At 34.1% G+C, this 21,477-nt stretch overlaps 1 protein-coding gene across 1 annotated transcript in view; it reads left to right on the plus strand.

The window, feature by feature from the left end:
• Positions 1-277: 277 nt before the first annotated feature.
• Positions 278-21,477, plus strand: part of OPRM1 (opioid receptor mu 1) — a 62,623-nt gene continuing 41,423 nt past the window's right edge. The window contains exon 1 of the mRNA XM_074190283.1: positions 278-709. Within this exon, the coding sequence (XP_074046384.1) occupies positions 411-709 (299 nt within the window). The 5' untranslated portion in view covers positions 278-410. The remainder of the gene's footprint in view (positions 710-21,477) is intronic.

Genomic DNA, 21,477 nt, shown 5'->3' on the forward strand with positions numbered 1-21,477 from the left:
TCTCTCCCTCCCTCCCCTACCACCCACCTTACTTACACACGTAAGCTAACACAAGCACATGTGAGAGCCTAGTGGGGAGACAGACAACTCGGATAGCTTTGCGCAAAATCCAGGCTCCTTCCTTTTCCTTCCTGCTCACCCGACCTCCTAGCCCTCCTAGCCCCCTCCCTGAGCTGCGCTTCGGTGTGTGTGTGTGTGTGCACGGAATGGGAGGGGGCTGCTAGCAGCAGGACAATGTCAGCCGTTTAGAGCTCCCCTTTGCTTTAGCTTGGCTCTCTTCTCCCGGCTGCAGTTGGGTTTCTCCGTGAGCAGCCAGAAGAGCGTGGCGGCGGGAGCAGCAACCTGGTGGGACTAGAATTGCGGCTTTTACCTCGGGAGCTTGGACTCCCAGACCGACCGTCGTCAGCAACATGAACAGCAGCACCTTTCCAGCCAGTTCCAGCGGGTGCTCCGACCCCTACTCTCTGGTCTCCAGGTGCTCCCCAACACCGCCACCTGGGGCATGGATGAACTTGTCCCGCTTGGATGGAAACCTGTCCGACCCCTGCAGTGGTCCCAACCGCTCCGAGCCCGGGGGCGGGGGAGGCAACCTATGCCCACCCACTGGGAGTCCGTCCATGGTCACCGCCATCACCATCATGGCCCTTTATTCCATCGTCTGTGTCGTGGGGCTTTTTGGAAACTTCCTGGTCATGTACGTGATTATCAGGTAAGAAAGCAGCCAGCGACCCAGGGCCGGACCGCTAAGGCAAAGGAAGCACTCCCGAGATACTTAATCCCGCTAGACAAGGCGGGAGGAGGAGGTTAAGTGGGGGAAGTTTGGCCGCAGAAAGAAAAAAAGATGCACCAGGGAGGTGAGAAAAAGCAGGGGGATGGGAGCGGGGAGGGGGAGCGCTGCACGATCAAAAGGAAAGCGAGCTTTTCTGTTTCTCTATTCAATTAAAAGAGAACCGAAATTGTGTCAAAGTCAAAGATGTACCTACAAAGTACTAGCAGGGACTGTAAAGCATAGCCCAGGACAGCGCCTTGTCACTCAGAGTCCAATGGAAGCAGAGAAGGGAGAGAAATAACCTCCCTTGCCCTGAGCTGAAAGAAGAGAGACTTGAAAATGACAATTGAGCTCTAACCGTTCTTCCTTATTGGAGAATAGGAGAGGTTTAGATTTCCCAGGTGTTGTTCTGTAAGCTATAGCTTGTCACCCTTCCCAGTGACATCCCTTACTACATTCCATTCCATTGTCAGTCTTCCAGAGTGACCACAATCCCTCATCCCTTAAGTCCAATGGAAGGTGCCTTTATTAAAGCTTGTCCTAGAGAGCTTTCTCTCAAACATTTATTTCTGCTGTGAGCAGCATGTTAGGGTGTTAGGAGCATCATTGATGGAGAAATAGGCAGCTAGAAGCTGCAGGAGAACTGGAAAAGTCTGCGTGAAAGTCTCCTGCAATAAGGAAATGTTACAGAGGTTTCAATGGGATTGATTAACATTTTTGAATTTATTATCGAGATTCGGAAAGGGATGGAGCCTTTTAGAAGTAATAGATGAGTGCTAAATTTCTGCTCCTTAAACTGCCAGAAAAGGTTTCTAGGGAGAAAATTCCAAACCACATTTGTAGAATTAAGTGTATTTGTTCAATGATCTCATCTTTCAGATAATGCCTCATCAACTTCCGTTCAAATAGAGAAACTCCAAATTTCCTAGAAAATAGTAGACCATTTCTCGGCAGTGTGCATATGTATATTCAATACTTAGATTGTATTAATGAGTAGGAGTGATGAAAGAAGAAGGACTTTGTGATGAAAATATTTTGCTGTTTACAAAGATTTAATGTTAAATATTTATCTCAAAGTAATATTTGCATGCAAGTACCTGATTTGTTGTTTTCTACCATATTACATGTATGAGTATGCCATTTAAGGTTTACTTCTAATATTTACTTTAACCTTTCAACAGATGATAATTTGTCTCAATGAGGATCTCTAGTCACCACTTTCATCTCCATAATGTTAGAAGTTACATAGAATAGTTCTTTTTGTGCTTATATATCACATTTCTTTAATTAATGACTGATTAAGGACAAAATTAATTTCTCTGATCTTCTAAAGAGGAATAAGAAGGCAATACGTCTCCAAGAAAAGAGCACCATCTATTGAAAGTAATACAAACAACAGATGGAATGAAGCAAAGAATTGAGAGAATTCATCTTTTGAAAAGTTAAAATAATACTAATAATTTTGCATACAGTAGAGCAAAAAATATATGTATCAAAGATAGCAACCAATGAACTTTTGTTATCGACATCTATAAAAACACAAGTTGCAAATAGAAAGGAGAGATGCTTAGCAATTAAATCAAGGAAAGCTAATAGAATTCTGAGATTTTAGAGTTGGAAAGAACATATTACAGTTGATGAAACTGGAAAGAACATATTACAGTTGATGAAACTGAGACACAAAGAGATTAAGTAAGCCCAAGGGTACATAGATGATTAATCACATTCATAATTGTCTAAAACCACTCTCACTTAACTTCTATTTACTGGGGACAATAATTATTTCTATGAAAATAGTAGAGTGATCAGTGAGGACTAACAGAAATGCCATAGAAGGAAATTATCTCATATTTAAGTATCACAGGCAAAGAGCAGAGAAAATCTCAAAGCAGCTGATTGAATATATGGGAAATTCTCTCATCCAATAGATAGATAGATAGATAGATAGATAGATAGATAGATAGATAGATAGATAGATAGATAGATGATAGATAGATCCCTTTATTTTGAGTCTCCCTGATCTTTTCTTAACTTCCCTTTCTCCTTTCTCGGTTATTTTTTTAATTCTAAAGCTAAATTCCACAGAGAAGGAAATCTCTGTGAAACAACTAAGTTAATCCTTTTCTAGTTTGTGAGGCTGAAGCTACCAAGTGGGTAAGTTTGCTTTACCACAATCACCTCAGAATGTTGGTTTCCTAACAAGGAGGAATATCAGTACAGTTTGTTAAGAAAGTAATATTAAACTCTATTCACCACAATGCTCACTAAGTGCATAGCAATTTGGAAGCTCACCCTAAACAAAATCCTTCAGTAACAACATTTCAGGGAATAGACTTACAAGTATTTTGATCAAATACTGTGTTTTATAGGATTAAACAAATACTTGACAATAGTAAGAGTACAATATAAAATCAAAAGAAATAAACATGACATTCATACATTTTAGTCATAAAGTAAATGACAATTAAACATCATTGAACTCTATAAATCAATAAGGAAAAACAGAAGCACTCTGGTGATGTTGTTATGCAGCAGAGATAGAACAGCTCTTTGACAAGAAGATGCAACAAGAATGCTGCCTCTAGGATTGAGGAAGAATGCAGATATGACTTCAGATGTATTATTGACCAGTTCTAGGGTACTGAGCAGTAGGGGTGTTCTAAGCATCAAATTAATAAAGCTAATGATAAAAATACTAATATGCCTTCCATTAAAATACAAGAAGTTTTGTGTTTTTCATTCTTTTGTTGAATATTCATTTCTTGATGGTATTTTTAATTGTGTAAATAGTTCTGAATAACCTAGTAAGCTCATCTTTTGGCTTATGGGTAACTAGATCATCTCAGTACATTTGAGTGAATTCTGAGAAATAGAAGCTACAAAGTAACAAACATTACTAAATGGCTATGAGGATGAAATATGGTAGTATCCTTTTTCATATCTATCCAAACTCCCTCCATTATACTGATTATGACCAAAATTAATGAAGTGGTAAAAGCACTAGACTCAGACTCAGGAGGACTGGACTTCAATCTCAGTTCTACCACTAATTTCCTGTCTTAACTTGCTCATATTGGTTCCTATCCTCAGGATTCAGTTCCCCCTCCCCCAGGAAATAGGGAGAGAAGATTGGGCTAAATAATTCCTGGGTTCCTTCCAGTCCAAAAGTTTCTTTATATTCTTTTATCAAAGATTTTAATTAAGCAAAAATGATTATATATTTTTTAAAAAGTAAAATAAAAGAGATACCACTTCTCTCCTCAGGATGATAACAAACTGTTAAGTCAAAAAATCATGATAGGGCAGCTAGATGGTGCAGTGGATAGAGCACTATAGTCAGGAGGACCTGAGTTCAAGTTTGACTTCAGATACTTAATAATTGCCTAAATGTATAACTCCATTGCTTTGAAAAAAAATAAAAAACAAAAAGTCATGATATCCTTTGTCCTTAACAAACTTTATAAAAATGTGCCCCATCTATGGCAAAAAATAAAGAAAATATGTTCAAAGAAGAAATACACCATAAAAATATCATCTAGATCGGGGTTTACTGATCCAAATTATATTTTAGACTAGCAAACCCATGCCATTCTCTAGGATCTCAGGGTTATAGAGGGCAGAAGGATAGAGGCTACAACCTGGAGAAAAAGAAAAATCCATAGTTGGGAGAAAGCTAGGCATTAGAAGGAACAGGAAGATGTGGAGGTTGAGTCAATTTTTAAATTCATAGAATTCAAGAAGGTCTTATGGTAGAAAAGTTTTACAGATTATTAAAGAATTAATGGTGTTGCTGCTGGTCTATATTGATGTATAGAACGACAGTTGAGAAAAACTAATTTTATATGAATAAAATCAAGAAGAGTAGTTCAAAGAGAACATTTCATTCACTGACTTGGCAGCAGAATGTAACCTTTAGAATTTAGGAATTTATCTTGAAAATTTAAATTCTATGAAAGTAAAGCTTAAGAACAGAATGATCAGACATAATGATGTATTAAAATTTTTTTTTCCTAGGAGATGCTTCATTTGTCCTGGAAAAGAGCTGTCATTTCAGGTCAAAGTAAAATCTTGGCTGTTACCACAATTATTTTAAAATATTGATGAGGTTCCAGACACATTTCAGTTAATGACAATGATTAACCCAATAGAATATAATTCACATGCATTAATATCTTCAGGAAAGGTCATCTGTCTATGATTTTTTTCTCAAAAGATTTGTCTGGTTAGCTTTTGTCATAGGGATTAGATAGAGATTTGTTATAAAAATAAGAAAGTAGACCCTTTCTAAAAATTTTTTTTAGGATCCCAAAATTTCCAATTATATTTTGAAGATAGAAGGTTAGAATAGTGTGCCATATACTTTTTCTAGTTATGAAAATGAACATTATTTATTAACTACTCTAAACAGAATACTAGTAATCATTGGTGAAGGACAGCCTATAGGTAGGAGGCAGGGAGATGTAAAGCCTATATCTACACTTCATTTAGAGACAGGCAAACCAATTGTATTCTCTCAATTGTTCATTTGTGTCTTCACATATCTCTCCACACACACACACACACACACACACACACACACACACACACACACACACAGACTGAAAACTCCTCAAGGGCAAAATTAGGTTATATGTTTAACTTTGAATTGCATGAACATAATACTGTGGTTTGCACATTATAAGTACTTAATAAATATTTGTTGTTGCATATAGATGACCTCTGAGAAGGTGATTCTCTAGTCAGTAAAGAGAAGAGAGTCTACATTTGCTATTCATTTAACTTGGACAACATAAATACCCCAAAATTAAAGAATTAAATAATTCTCTTGCACAGGTACTCAAAGGACTAAAATGTGATTTTACATCACCTTATTTTCTTAGACAGTTATTTAACTTTAGTTGCGTAGAATTGACCAGTTATCGTTGTTTGTATGTATTGTGTGCTTGCATATATACATTTACATGTGTGTATGTGTACATACATGTTGTAGCTATACCTATTTATTATGGAATTTATCAGAGCAGAGCATTTTAAAGAGTTCTTCAGAAAAACTACATGCAAGAATTACAATTACTGAGAATTTTAATTTCAGAATATATGGAAAGCATAGAGAATTTTATCATGATCTCCATAGAGCTTATGAAAATGGTTGAAATATTTGTGTTGGTATTGTGACATTTCTAATACTAAAAAGAGTTTGAAGTTGCAAAAATAAATAAATACTACATTGATTTTCAGTTGATCTGAGATATTTTGTCTATCTAAGACTCCATCAGGTAATCAGTGGCACAATGTAAAGTAGTACAAACATAGTTGTGAAACTTAGTTTGTACATATATTCATTCAATATACATGTCCATGTTTTTTAATTTTGTATGTATAAATATACTTTTATGTAATTTATTTAGATAATGTATGAATTAATTAATTACATTTTGCAAATCTAAGTCTCAAAATATCCTTACAACACAAAACATTCCTAAGTACAATTTCATACTTCATCATGAACTCAACTGTTTTTATATCAAATCACAAAATTTTTATTGAATAATTATTCATATAATATGTGATCTATAAGGAATTATGCAAGATTCTACAAAGGATGCAAAACTTAATAAGACAGAACATTGGCATCAAGGATTTTACAACCTAGTTGAATAACTAAAATAAGTTCACAAATGGCTAAAAGACCTGTCAGAAGATAATACTATATTAGAGATTTAAAAAATGAAAAAAAAATAACAATATGTATTAGAGAAGTTGATGTTAGAAGGTGGAATTGAGATGACTTAAAAAAAACTTATAGGGCATGTAAACTCCAAAATTAGGATTTAGATAAAATAGCTTTCATATTGGAATTTTAGATAAACTTTTGGAAGTTGGTGATATGGATGAAGGACAGGAGTAAAGTCTTGGAGTGTCAGGAAAATGTAGACCTTCAGGATTAATTATCTTATTTAACAGGATCATGGGGTATGTGTAGGGAGCAGTAAGAGAGAAGATAAAGAATTAAGTTGGTGTGGAGGAATTGTCATATTCTATGACCTTGAAAAACAGATTGAGGAGAATGGGCTTTATTTTTAAGCAAATAGAAGTCACTTTAAAAAATCTCTACCTTAAATTTCTCCATAATAAATTAAAGCATGAGACTAAGTTATCTCTAAGATCCCTTCCAATTCTAACTTTCTATCATTCATAACCAGTCATTATAATGTAGGTGAGGGTCATTGCTTCAACTAATCTTCTGCTACTTATTTTGAGCATTAATTGTCATTACATAATTCAGTTTATTTATTAACGTTCTTGCTACTTGACAACTCAAATTTCTGATGACTTTTTAATTTTTTTCTTTACTGAAAACCATCTGATTACATTTCTTCTGAAATGCCTTTTAGAAAAAGAATGCATGTAGGCATATGTTGAACAATCTCTTCCTAGCTCTAAAGAATGGATTGTTAAATTTGCAGTATGAACTTTTACACCTGAAAATGAACAAACACGACAAATCAGAGCTTGATTAATTGTTTTATTGATTTTTAATATTTTTAAATGATAGAGAAAATATTAATAATTTAAAATTCTGTCAGGTATGGGAGGGGGGGAGAGAGAGGTTGGAGGTATCTTGGAGAGCCAGTTGTTAAACAGTTACTACTGAATGCATATACCATCATTGTCTAGTTTTTCCTATTCATTTACTCAGAATTACTCCAAGAATATAGATGACACAATGTAAAAGAATAAAGGGTTAAATCCTTATCCCCTTCAGAATATTCGGAAATTATTCCATGAAATAAATCAGGAGATAAGAAAGATATGTAGGATTCTTCAAAGACACTGTAAAAACATATAACACAAGTCCACATTGATTTAATTAAGATAACCTTTATGATTATTACCTCTGATCTGAATAGGCTATTAAAATGATTAACCTAAATGTAAAAGCATTACTTGATTCATATAGACATAGGAGTAATTTCCCTAAATTAGTAAGATATTTTCTTATCACTGCACAATGACACTGAGATATTTAATGGGGGTGACATTTAATTAGATATCTCTTTTGCAAGGCAACGGAGTTAAGTGACTTGCCCAAGACCACACAGCTAGGTAATTATTAAGTATCTGAGACTGGATTTGAACCCAGGTACTCCTGACTCCAGGGCCGGTGCTTTATCCAATGCACCACCTAGCCACCCCTAGAGATCTCTTTTGAATAAATTTGGGACTTCATAGAGAAGTTCTCCATAAAAATCATCATTATTATTTCCTAATATATTCCACTTCTGAAATTGTTTTAAAATAGAATACTTTGAAATAAAATAAATTGAACTGATTTATTCTTAGTTTCCTAAATATACCCCAGATTTCCTCACCTCAATATTTAGAGCTCATTTTATTTCCTCCACCTGAAATGCTATCCTGTTCTCCTCTCTACCCATTAAAATCTTTCTCAATCTTCAATAACCTACATAAATCCAGGGTTGGATGAGAGCTAGCTTGCACAGTCTCATAAAAACCAATAGTTAAATTCTAAATGCAAGCACTTGAACCCCGAAAAATAAACAAATGCTACATATACACACACATATATGCATATATATATATATATATATATATATATATAGGTTTAATTTATTGTTTTGTTTATCGTCTAAACTAAAAAAGGGTAAAGAAAATGTTGGTAATGCGCAAAAATTAAAATTATATTATGTGTACTTTTTCTTAGAGGACCAAATTGTTAGACATTTACCAGTACATTGCTACCTATATTCCTTTTCCTTTCTACAGCATTCAGAGTGACAATGAATGCACATTTTTGAGAGGGAACCACTACAGAACATATTCTCCGATCCAATTACTTAATCATTTATCACATGCTTCCCCAGATTGGTAGTGGTGGTGGTCATCATAGATTGTACACTCTTCTCCCAGCCATGAAATCCTTGAGAGAAGGATTTGTCATATATTCTTATGTTCTCCAAAGTACTAAAACAGTGTTTTTCTTCTACATGTTGGGAGTTTAATAAATATATGTCGAATAAATAAATGAATGAATAAACTATTATTTAGCTCTTAAAATACTGATGAATTTTCATATGTTCATTCCTTTCATAGTATCCTTACATATAATAAAATTTCTCAGTCCTGCTTAATCTTATTACCTTCCTTGTGAGAATCACTTCAATTTATTACATATATGATAAAACATTCTAAATTCATTAAATATCCATGTATACTTGATAAAAAAAAGTTTTGTTTATACTTTCCCCCCATGTAACACTATCATGTGTGTGTATATGTATTTGTCTGGAAACATAGCTGTTTCTCTGTTGTCTCCCCTATTAGAATATTAACTCCTTTAGGAGAAGGACTGCTTTTGCCTTATCACAGTGTCTGGAAAATAGCAAGTATTTCAAAATTTGCTAATTGACTCTCAAAAAATATCTATTAACTGATTAATTATAGAGATTTTTGTTAAACTCAATTAAAAAATAAGGGAGACTTTGTATGAATCATCCTGCTAATTTCCTTGTCTCCATTTAACATTTGAAAAATCAGTTAGTTTTGAAGCAATATATATGAGGATAATTTTCAGTAACATATAAATGAAATGAAAAATTACAATCTGGGGAAATATTAGGGAACATACAGTATTGTTCAGAGAACTAGAAGTTTATCATGACTACAAGTATTCTCTGTGTGTGTTTAATTGCCAATTCTAATCAGAACATATTTCCAGTTCTAAAACATGTCAGATCCCCAGATGATTCATACTTCACTATGTAACCAACTACATCAATCCTCCTTGCATGGGACCATGAAAATGTACCTAATAAGTCTATTTTTCTTACCTTTTTTCCTAAACCTTCCAGAGTCGAGATGAAAAGTGCAATGTATTCAGTGAAAAATTATTGAATTTTGTAACGTCGTTTAGAATTCAATACCTGAGGGCAGGTTTGTAAGTAATGAGGAAAAATTGTCATCTGTAAACACATATAACTAAATCATAAGTAAATATTTATATAAATAACTTAACTGGTCATAGAATATTTAAACTGTTATGTAATCTATTCTCTGGTTTGGTCTTGGTCTCAAATTAGGTGGCACAGAATGTATAAAAGTATAAAATGTATAAAAGAATCTTGTTTTTACGTGGGGATAGTTTTGAGATCATGTCCATCAGTGTCTTATGTGAAAATGAAGAAGTACTTGTGTGATATTTAGAATGTTATTTGCTGCATGTACTTCCTTACATAAAAAAATTTTTATTGGTGCTTTCCCTCTAGAACACTATCACTTCTCAGTACCATCCCAGCCCCTCCCAAATAGAACTCTTTTTTCCAACAAAAAAATAGTATAGATAAGCAAAACAAGTCAATATATTAGTCACGCTTCCAATATATATGCCAAGATGACAAAGGTCCATCCTCTATTAGTCCACCTGAGTAAAAAGTGGTCATTCTAAAGATTGCTGTCCTAATGTCTTTCACTATTATATGGACACAAGAGATTCTAAATTGAAATTTAATAACGAGTCTAAGATAACATATGACCACATTTTAAAATTGTTTTACACACAACTCAAGTTGATCTTTGAGAAATAATAACCATATCTGACAAGGCATGAGTAAAATCTATATTGATTATCTTTGTAGTAGTCATAAAATAACAGTCTATATTTCCTCACTTGACAAGATTGATCATAATCAATTGTTTGAGTACATGATGTATTTTCCTTAAGATGATTCAGTTAGATTTCATAGACAGTTGAATCAAATTGGCCGTGTAGATTCAATTCATATGTAGAAATTAAATAAAATACATTTTTAGGGAAATGACAATTTTGAAATTCTTTAGAAAAGGATATTTCAATTCTTGGAGGATTGGTCTTCATTCTCATATTCATAGTGCTGTGAACATGGCAGCATCTTCTGTTCTTAATTCAATTCTTACTTGATCAGATGTTCTTTGGATATGAGAAGTGCAATGAAAATATCTTACTGGGAATTGAGAAAAAGAAACTTCTTTCTCCTATCTCTTTTTTAGTTGTCCCCTTTGAGGAGTTAAAGAAGTGAGGGAGGTAAAGGAAGACCTATTTGCTTATTGATATTAAAGATATAAACTTCCTGAAATCTCAGAAGTAATCTTCATAAGCTCATTCACACTTCCATAACTATATTAATTTAGAATTATAGAATTTTAAACTTGGAGAGGACATTAAGGGTGATCATTAAGTTCAACTTCCTCATCAAACTAATGCCTTATTTCTTTTTCCTTCTGAAGAAGACTTTGTATTCAATTTTAAGTGAAAATGTTTATAGACATGTCCATTTATGATAAAACTCCAAATTTGCACATTACTATTATTTATATGGTTATCACTAATAACATTTTATTTTTCTCATTGGATCCTTCTTTCTAAGAAGTCAAAATCTTATCTTAATCTCATTGGGCCTTATTAAGGTTTTTCAAAGTGCTTTAAATCATTATTTCAAACCTGATCCCCACAACAGCTCTATGAGTTAGGTATTATTAGGCTCCTTATTTTTGCAGATGAGGAAACTGAGGCTGAGAAGGATTAAGTAACTTGTCCAAGGTCCTACAGCTACTAAGTGTTTGAAACAGGACTGGAACCCACATTCCTGACTTCTAGCATTCTATCCACTAATTGCTAAAACTTCTATTTACCGCTGGGCAAATAGTAGCTTAAGAACACAAGTGAGTCTGGAACACTACTGGAGATCAAATATTCATCTTACCACAAAATTCAAACTTTAAAGTCATTAAACGAAAGCTGAATTGCTGCATAGATGGCCCTTTCATTAAAACCAACCTCATTGCCACTGAGATATTATGTGATATAATGGATAGTGAATACTTTAGCTTAAGTTTAGAAAGGCTAGAGTTGAATATTGCTTTAGTCACCTTTGAAAGGTATAACCTTGGATATAACTATAATCTAACTAAACTTGTTTCTTCATTTGTAAAAATGGGGCTACCACTTATTTTACAAGATTGTTGTGAAGCTCAAATGAGATGATATATGTAAAGCACTAATTAAAATGCCATTATTATTCCCAGTTCCTTAAATTCAGATAAGAAAGATGTAAGAGAACTGGATACTTTAGTGCTGAGGGATTAGTAATTATGTCTGAGAGTCAGCAGGCTACTACTTGATGACAAGTACTTCTTTTTCCTCCTTTCTCCTCCATATCCTCATTCCATCCCTCCAGGAACCCAGTCTTCAGTCCCCCATTTGGTAGTGGTGATTAGTAACCTTCATTACTACACCTAGTCAGTGATTAAAGAGGGAACACTTAGAGATGAGAACAGAATATCGGAACATTTCAGGAGATTTTTTCCTCTATTGAATGTGATATACAGCTATTTTAAAACAGAGCAATTTTCTAGACTGTCCCTGGGCATTTCCATCATCAATCATTTTTAGACTTCTGGGAAAAAATTTAAGCTATCATTCATAGTAACTTCTTGGCAAACATAAAATGTGTCTCAAAGATAGCATTGGATCCCCACCCCTTTCTTTCTCATCATTCATGTACCTATACCCTTTAATTTAGCTAATGAGTTACAGTTTCCCTTTTTCCTTCCCTACATTATGCCTTTACTAAAACAGAAAATCTTGGATTTTTTTCCCATTGTCTTGGAGCTTATGTAACTAACACATTTTTAAAGTTGTTATGCATCTTCCTGTGGTTGCTTTGAAGAATGTTGCTCTTAGCATTTGCAAATTCTGCTATGTCTTGCTGAGTAAAGAAGACTACTGTGCTCTTCCAAGCTGAATATTTTAATCCTTCTGTTTCTATTGTGGCATACAGAATGGGGTAGTGCATTTCCCCCTATTGATATGAGTAATGTCATTTTAGAATGTCTCCATTTCAATGTAAAAGAGCAGTTACATCTAACCCTTATGTTTTGCTTTATTTAATTTTAACAAGGGTAATTAAAGTTGTACAAATCCTCTTGCATCTTTGAGGACAACAGTCTTCTCTCAGTTAATTGAAAAAGGTATAAATATGTTCCATTGTTGAATAATTATCAAAATCCCACTTGTCTCCTTTAATACTCTCATGAGTAATTTCCTATCTTAATGATTAGATAAATTAATATTTTATGTGATAGAAAGTAGACATATAGATTGAGAGTTATTGATAATCCTTTGTACAAATATTAATGTTTTGAGATTTTTTTGGCATTCCTTGGGTATTTTCCCCTCTTTCAGAACTATCTCTCAACAAAGAATTTTGATACTTCTAGAACTGAACTTGTCTATATACATTAGGTCTAATTCAGCTACTTTTTCCTATTTTTTTCTCTCCGACATCATTTCTATCTCCTCCTATAAGTACAACTGGGACTGAGATATTAAGGTCCAAGAGTAGTGGTTCTACTGTCTTTTTTGAAGAAACTAGCTTGTTAAAATAATTTTAAAAATCTTTTCCACTTCTTCTGTTTGTGGTCTTCCTTCCATTTCATTCCGGATTATAGTACAGAAGTATATGCATATAATTTATAAGTGATTCTAATGAGTAGTACTGCTAAAGGTACTTTTTCCTTTCTGCATTCTCATCTCTTGTGTAAGAAAATAGAGCTGTTTCACCTGTTTTTTCATTTCCATCTTATCTCATTTCTTTTTTCAGATTGGTAGTTGGAGATATAATTAGCTATTGATACAATAGCAAGCACCATAGGGACAGGAGAGCATCCTTCAGCTTCCTGGGAAGTCTTTGTTGCCTTATGGAGAATATAGCAAATGAAAAATTATTAATAAAAGTACAATAGCTTAGAGCCACAAAGAAGAAAAATGACTAAGATTAGGACAAATTTTCATTCTTTGACCTAAATTTAATTTTTTTTATATTTGTACCTTTCTTAATCTTTTTTATATATGAGGCAGAATCAGAATATAGGAAACATTTTTTCAGAGGAAGTAAGCTAAATACATAAAAGTATACTGGACAGGCATAGGGAAGGGAAATTGAGAAAATAATAGGATTTTATGTGAAAACAATTTTCTTTGGCCCCTGAAAAAATGTGAGTGGAATCAACATCCTCAGTTCATATCTTCTGTTCCTAAATTCTTACAGGGCTTACTAGACCTCCTTGATATCTCTCTTCTCTACTTCATTTAAGTCTCATTTCAATATTTCCCTTTTCCAATTCTCCTTTCAATTATTACCAGGCAGCTAGGTGGTACAGTGGATAGAACACTGTCCTTGGAATCAGAAGGACAGGAGTTCCAATCTAGCTTCAGACATTTGACTCTTACTAGTGACCTTAGACAAGTCATTTAACCCGATTGCCTTGCATCCAGGACCATCTCCAGTCATCCAGATTCATATCTAGCTACAGGATCCAGATGATGCTGGTGGAGAAAATGAGGCTGGCACCTTACTCCCTTACCCAAATCCAGTTCACATGTTTGTCATGGCATCACCTCCTTGATGTTGTTATCTTCTTTGAAAATGAAGGACAAAAATATTTAAAAATAACATTATTGCCCCTGTACCTCTCCCTGAATCTTTCCACCCCAGCTCATTAAGTCAAAGATGGGAACTGCTGTGGCTGATACTACTTCCTACTGAGCTCTTGCAATCTTAACTCCTTCCATTTTCACAGGTATGCCTTTCATAGGTTGTATATCCCTTGAAAGATTCAAGACATGACTCAAACCCATTTGTAATGGTCCCAAATTGCTCTCCAAGCTCAGAGGGGAATTTTTTCCCACTTATATAAATCCTAGAATGCCAAGAAATTCTCAAACCTTTATTTCATTCCTCCTGGAGTTTGAAATTAGGCAGCTTTCTGCAAAATAGGCTAGAGTACACTCAACCTCAAATTATTCAATAAAAGATTTCAGATTGCATTAGCATTTCATGGAACAAGGATTATTAACCCACTATCCCAGGTAATCATCTTAGGATGTAATTCATAACAAATATACATTAACAATAAATCCTCAAAAAATCACTGTTTTGGCAGCTCTGGGTCTAAATTATGAGAAGGAACTATTTCATGTAGGTGTTTCAGAAATACTTCATGTAAAATAGTGAATAAAATCAAAGCAATAAAAACAGTGGTAGGTTATACAAAATATCCACATTTGTGCACAGCACATACTTAACAGCACAACTAAGCATAACTAAAACTATGATTCAGGCATAGGGTTAATTAAAAAAAGCAAATGAATAATTACATGACAAAAACAAATAATAACAAAATAGGAAGATATTAAACATATAGCAATTAAGTGTATCAATGAACATATGTAATTGCATACAAGGTGTACATTACATGGATAACATTAGTATTAGCATTAGCATTTGTCATGTGTAGCCATTTTACTTTAGATATTGTCAATTAGTCTGATCATTGACCTTTTCTCTGCTTCAACTCTCAAAAATTGCCTGTGCCTATAAGGTACCAGTGCTAGCTGATATTATAGTCTTATCACAACCCTCATCACAACCATCGCCCTGCTTTATGACATCTGAACTTGGAGAAGGTTCAGGTTGGCTGGAAGTGTTACTGATATAGATCTGTACTCCAGGAGTCTATATAAAAGAAAAAGTATTACTTCTGTTTAATTCTCTTTCTATTTTAACTAGTTGTTGAACTAGTATTCTTCACTTGAAATGAATGTTTCCAACCCACTATTCATTTTTGTTCAACTTTGGGTTAGAAAAGCTTTCTTGCAGGCACTAAGAAACATAGTAACCTAAGAAAATATTATCTTTTTATTAAAATGCACTATCATGTATTTAAAGATATGGAAGAAAGTGGAATTGGTCTAACATTTTCGATTGGATCAGTCCCTGGCAGTTTATTTCCAATACTGGAATGAAGTAAGATACAAGTTATTCTGTAGTGAACAAAAAGATTTATTTAGCCATTGAAGAAAGAGAACTGTTCAACAAGGGCATGCATTAAGAATACTGTCTAAAAGCTGTCAATTGTGTTCTGCCAGTCAAACACAAAATAGCATTTGGATCTCTTTATAGTGGTTTTGTACTCCCCTGACCAGAAAGGGTTGTGAATAGCCTGAACCATCAGTTCCCCTGAACCCATCAAGTTTCAAGGAAGTTTTCAGTACCTTTTAAGGAAAAAGTCACCTAACTTACCTGGAGGGAAGAGGTGGAGGTGTTCCCACTCCAGTCACATTGACTTTTCCTAAAATATCTTTTTTGTAAAAGACACAGCCCTGGAAATGGGCAATGCTAAACTTCCCCAAATCATTAAGATACGGTACTATGGTCTTTTACAAAAGCATTCCACCTGAAACTCTGAGAACAGAAAATGTTCAAGATGCAGAATAATATAAAAGTGAGGTTCCCCATCCATCAATTAATAGAATACAACATGTTAAATGTAAGGGTGATTACATCTGATGAAGCTATAAATGTGTAAACAAGCTCTATTTATGAAGTGTGAACCTCTTAATGGGTAAAGAAGGAAAAAAATCTGAATTAATTCATTAATTAAGCTAGTTATGTCCCCATTGAACCTTAAGTAGAACAGGAATTTGAGTAGCTGACTTGGTTCATCAATAACTCTATGAAGTAGTGGAGAATTCCATTCTCACAAGTACCTTAAGGTGACAGACCCTTTTGCCTGTAACAGAGAGCAACAATGTAGAGAAAGAGTAAGGCCAGAGGAAGACAAGAAAGACTTCATCTCCCCCCCTCAAAAAAAAATTATAATAAATTCTGTTATTGGAAAGACTGGACCAGTAGATGACAGCAACTGGGAGGCAGTGTTGTAAAGAGGATAAAGTGAAAGACCTAGGACAAATATGAACAAATAAAGGGAAGAAAGAAGTGGCTTCAAGGAGTATGATCCCTAGCACCAAATAAGAAGTTACCTAAAGTAACCAGAAGCTGTCTGATCACCCTTTGGATAGATGCATGCACCCTATACTTCACATGTATCTCTGTGTATTTGTTGGACAATATGCCCCAGAATTTTTTTTTGATGGGGGAAGATTTTGTACTACTATGCTACATTAGTAGCTATCCTTTTTCTAAAAGATAATTGAACTGTGACTGACTGATGTTAATAGGAAGCACACCAGTTCATAAGCAAAACTTCAATAAATATATTTGGAATTGCCAAAATATTTTGGAGACATCCTATTTCCCAGAGCTAAGGGCAAGCAGGTTGTGCCCTGAGCTTGGCAAAGCAATAACCCTTTGTGCTCTGCTCTGGCAAAGTGTATTGCTTGGTCCAGGTGTTCATTGAGAGATTTACCTCCCCTATTTCAGGGGTCATCAATCACACATTCACAATCCCTATTCTTTGTAACTTCCAGACACAGCAGTTCTGTTCCTATCATAGCTCTGGTTCTCTTCCCCACCAAGTAATCACGACCTCCAAGACTTGAGGCAATCATTTGTTCCTAAAGGACCACAGAATACCTGCATTGTCCCAAGAAATGCCAATCGTGACAACTGTCTCAAGTCTTAAGGATGACTGTGTTGTGTCCAATCCCTTTTATGTAAATAAGCAGTCAAAGTTGCAGGGGTTTTAAGCCTTCCTTCTTGAAGGCAAGGGGGATTCTATTTGCAAACATCATTTTCCTCATTCTAAAATTAATTATGATGAGGAGATGAGGAAGTGACATCAAAGTCTTAGTTCTAAATCCACTGAACCAACTAAATATTGAAGAATGTCTCAATACCTTTAGAGGAAAAATCCAGGCCTAACTACCTACCTCAAGATGGTGCTAGTCTCTTTTCCAGAACTCTTAATTATTTTTAAGTTAACTGTGATTTTCTGCTTGTTATCATGTTTATGTCCTGACTCTCCTTTCTCTGGACTCCTCTGTTTCTGCTTCAGTCACCCACAGGTTAGAAGTCAATTCCAGTCTAGTTGACAAAATCAACAGGTTTTGACCCCACTTTGTAACCTTAGGCAAGTTGTTTTCTCTCACTGGGCTTCATATACCTAATCTCTAAACCAAAAGACTTGGACAAGATTTTATAGCACTAAAAATCTTATGATCTGAACAAGAGTTGATTAACTTTTCCATATTAAAAGATTTTATGTAGTCTTTTAAAAAACTTCTGTTGGGAATATTGTCTCAAGGTGGACAAATGCTTTTTATTCACTTGAATGGTTAATGTGGACTGAAAGAAACACCCTAACCATAACACCTCCAAAAATTATATAGTAAATCTTGAAATGACCAGGAAACTTTATTGTATAATCCTTGCAACATTCCTGGCACTTAATTTGAGTCAAATGTTTTGGGAAGAGGAAGACTAGCCAATGATAAAATTCTGTGTCTAAATTTCATAAACAAATTGATTCAAGAATTGGCTAGGTGGGACTTCCATTCCTCATATCTTCCTTAATTGCTTTTTCCACAACTTTGTAAAACAAGAACTAAGCTTGAAGGATTGTAGGAATTAAACTAGTCTTCCATTGTCACTAAGAACTTGAATCTGTTCCAAGAAAGGGAGGAGTTGTGTTCCTAAGCAACAAATTAAAAGAAGGGGAAAAACTTTTTCTTCAAAATGGTGCATTCAACTATATGCTAACAAGACCTATCAACTCTCTAAACTAGAAGAGATGTAGAAACTGTTCTAAATTGAAGAAGCACACTGCTAGATTTCATTGTCTTTAAGGACTTGAATCTGTTCCAAGTCTTCCTGACTAAAGAGTTATAAAAAGGAAGAGATTTTTTTTTCCTTCAAAACAATGCATTCAACTATATTGGCTCCTGTGCCTGTAAGAAGTCAGGTATATTGTGGGAGAGTATTAAATGTTAATTGAAAAATGTTGGAATTAATCTAACCTGAAAAACAGTAACTGCCAAGGAGGAACAAGGAGAATTATTATCAACATTACAATTTAATACTTACTCAATCCTTCCAGTATGCTAGTCTCTGGAATGGCAACAAACTGAAATAAAAGAAATTAAATATGAGTGTACTTCTGACGATGTTTATATTTCAGTACGGATAGAGAGGAAATAGTTAAAATTAGGTATTGTTGATTGGAAGTCTTTCATATAGCTTCCACCCTTCGGCTAAAAAGATATAGCTTATTTACACTTAATACAAAAATCAAGAGTGTTGTCAATTCAATTCAACTGACATGTGTTGAGGTCTGTTAATACTATATTTAACCATAGTAGGAAAATGATATTCAATAAGGATAGGCTTGAGGACACTTCGAGTTGGTTCTATTGAGTGAAACTTCCTTGACTCTGTTATTCACTAGGATCTACCAGATCTCCTCTGAGAGAAACACTCCATGTGCCTGTTCTGGTTGCTTTTGTACTGAGGAAATAAGGAAGTGACATCAAAGTCTGAATTCTTAGTCCTCTGAACCAACTCAGTCTTGAGGAATGTCTCAAGATCCTTTAAGGAAAAACCAGTCTAACTAGCATTAGGGGAGGGATTAAGATATTACTTCTATAGCATGATGGTGCTAGTCTCTTTTCCAAAACAATATAAATTATTTTTAAATGTTACCTGCGGTTTTCTGTTTACTACCATGAACATAAGTGGCATAGTATTTGGAGAACCCATCTCAAAGCTAGGAAGATCCAGGTTCAAGACTTATATCTGAAACTTTTCCCCTCTGTCTCCAGGTAGATCATTTAACTTTTCAACGCAGATGTTAAGTTGTCAAGAAGGTGCTGACTTGCATTGGCAAAGGGAATGTCCTCATCCTAGAGTTCCCTCTACAAATGCTATCACAGGTTCCTATAAATATAGTGAACATTATTTTTCTGATAGTCAAGGATTAAATTGGATTTTATGTTTAGTGTATTTTTGATGTAGTTACATTTTATACCATCTTTGGGGATTCCAGTAGCTCCCCACATGAAAATCTTCCCTAGGGGTACATTTAAGGACACACCAATGGGTCACTGAAGCACAATCAGTGAAAACATATATTGAAGAGAGATTTCTGAAATAGGTCCTTTCACAACTAAATTGAAAACACTCTTATTATAGGCAATTATTCATCTGTGAAAATTTGGGTCTTAAATTGATGTTCTATTTTTTTAATTTGGAAAAATGCTACAGCATGAGAGCAATGAAATCACTTTAGTTTAAAAGACCATTCAAGCCTTGAACAATGAAGAGCTGAATTCATAGAAGCAAATATATCATATTCCCACAAAAGACATTAGGATACTCAAGCCACTGCTACTTAGTACATATTAAAATACATTAGCCACCCGGATCTTATACTCAACAAAAAGATATTTTGTTACTTGGCAATTCAGACATTTGCAATAATACATCACATAAAGCAGATATCTAGAAAAATGGTGGAGATTGTTTCTCATCAAAACCCCTACTTTCACATTTCAAAACAAACCCCTCAACTGCACCAAATAGAGCTATTGGAAGTATAGTATGAAGATAAAATGGGAAAGCGTCCAAACAGTTTAAAGACTTCTGAAATAATAGTAGATAGTTTCATGAAAAACACATGGTCTTGAGGGAATAGGTGAAAGAAACAAGCATTTAAGTGCCTACTGTATTCTACATACCGTGCTAAGTATTTTGCAAATATTAATCCCTTGAGATTGACCCTAGTTTAAATACATAAACATATATATATATATTTATATTTATATATATATTTCAAGATGTACCTCCTTGAAAGTGATTCAGTGAGTTCCCCATCCATTCCCAAATCTTAAGCTCTAGTCCCCTTCTAATAAAATTTCTTTCTTAGTCAGAAGCAACCACAAGTATTACAATGGCACTGTTAAAGTCAATAATGTCATTAAAGTTAACCAGTTCTAGAAAGAACATAAGGAATCAGCAACAATAGATTGGAGTACAGGGGGAGGGGTAACCAAGCAATGAGGGTTGATAGTACAATGCTAGGGAGAATAAGAAAAGAAAGGAGCAGAGTAAAAGATAAGGTGGATGCCATCAGCAAGTAGAATAAGTAAAGAAGGAAAAAAGAGAAAGCACAAAGAAACATAATAAAATAATATTATTCACTAATTAATATGAGACCTAAAAACTTTTATTGAATAAAGAAAGCCAACATGTTCTATTTCAAACATGAGAGATACTGGAACAATAATAAGTACCATTAAAGATAAATAATCTATTTTTAAAATCATCAAAAGAAAAAATAAGTACGAAAATAAAGGCAGAGTTGAGAGTAGAAATCAGAATTCTCAAAAAATAAATCAGGAAAAAAGGGTAAGTAGGAAAAAATAGACAGTTTAGAATAAAAATTCTGACTCACTTATTGCAAAAAATAATTTTCAAAAAACTACCATAAGTACAATCAGAAGAAAAAATTTAGATATTGTAATTTACAAATTTAAGGCAGAGAGAATCTTCAAAGTTAATTGATCACAAAATGTAGTAGCAGAACATTAGAATTTCAACATCAAATTAAGTGTTATAGGTAATCAAAAAGTAATTCATATATATATATGTATATATATTATATATATATAAAGGAAAATCAATTTGTTTAGCCCACTGAATTTGAGAAATCAAAGAAGAGATTGAAATATATTTCCAAAAGCTAATAAGATGAACTTGCACACAAAAAAACAGAATAGCCAATGAATTTAAATTTAATTATCCATACAAAAATGATGAACTTCAATAAAAAAAAGAGCCAAAAAAGTTAAAAAATACAAATAAAGAAAATCTCTAGTTCTACTAATACATAAAGAAGAAATCAGTGAACAGAAA

This window comes from Macrotis lagotis, chromosome 5 (genome assembly GCF_037893015.1).
Source record: "Macrotis lagotis isolate mMagLag1 chromosome 5, bilby.v1.9.chrom.fasta, whole genome shotgun sequence".
Lineage (NCBI taxonomy): Eukaryota > Metazoa > Chordata > Mammalia > Peramelemorphia > Peramelidae > Macrotis > Macrotis lagotis.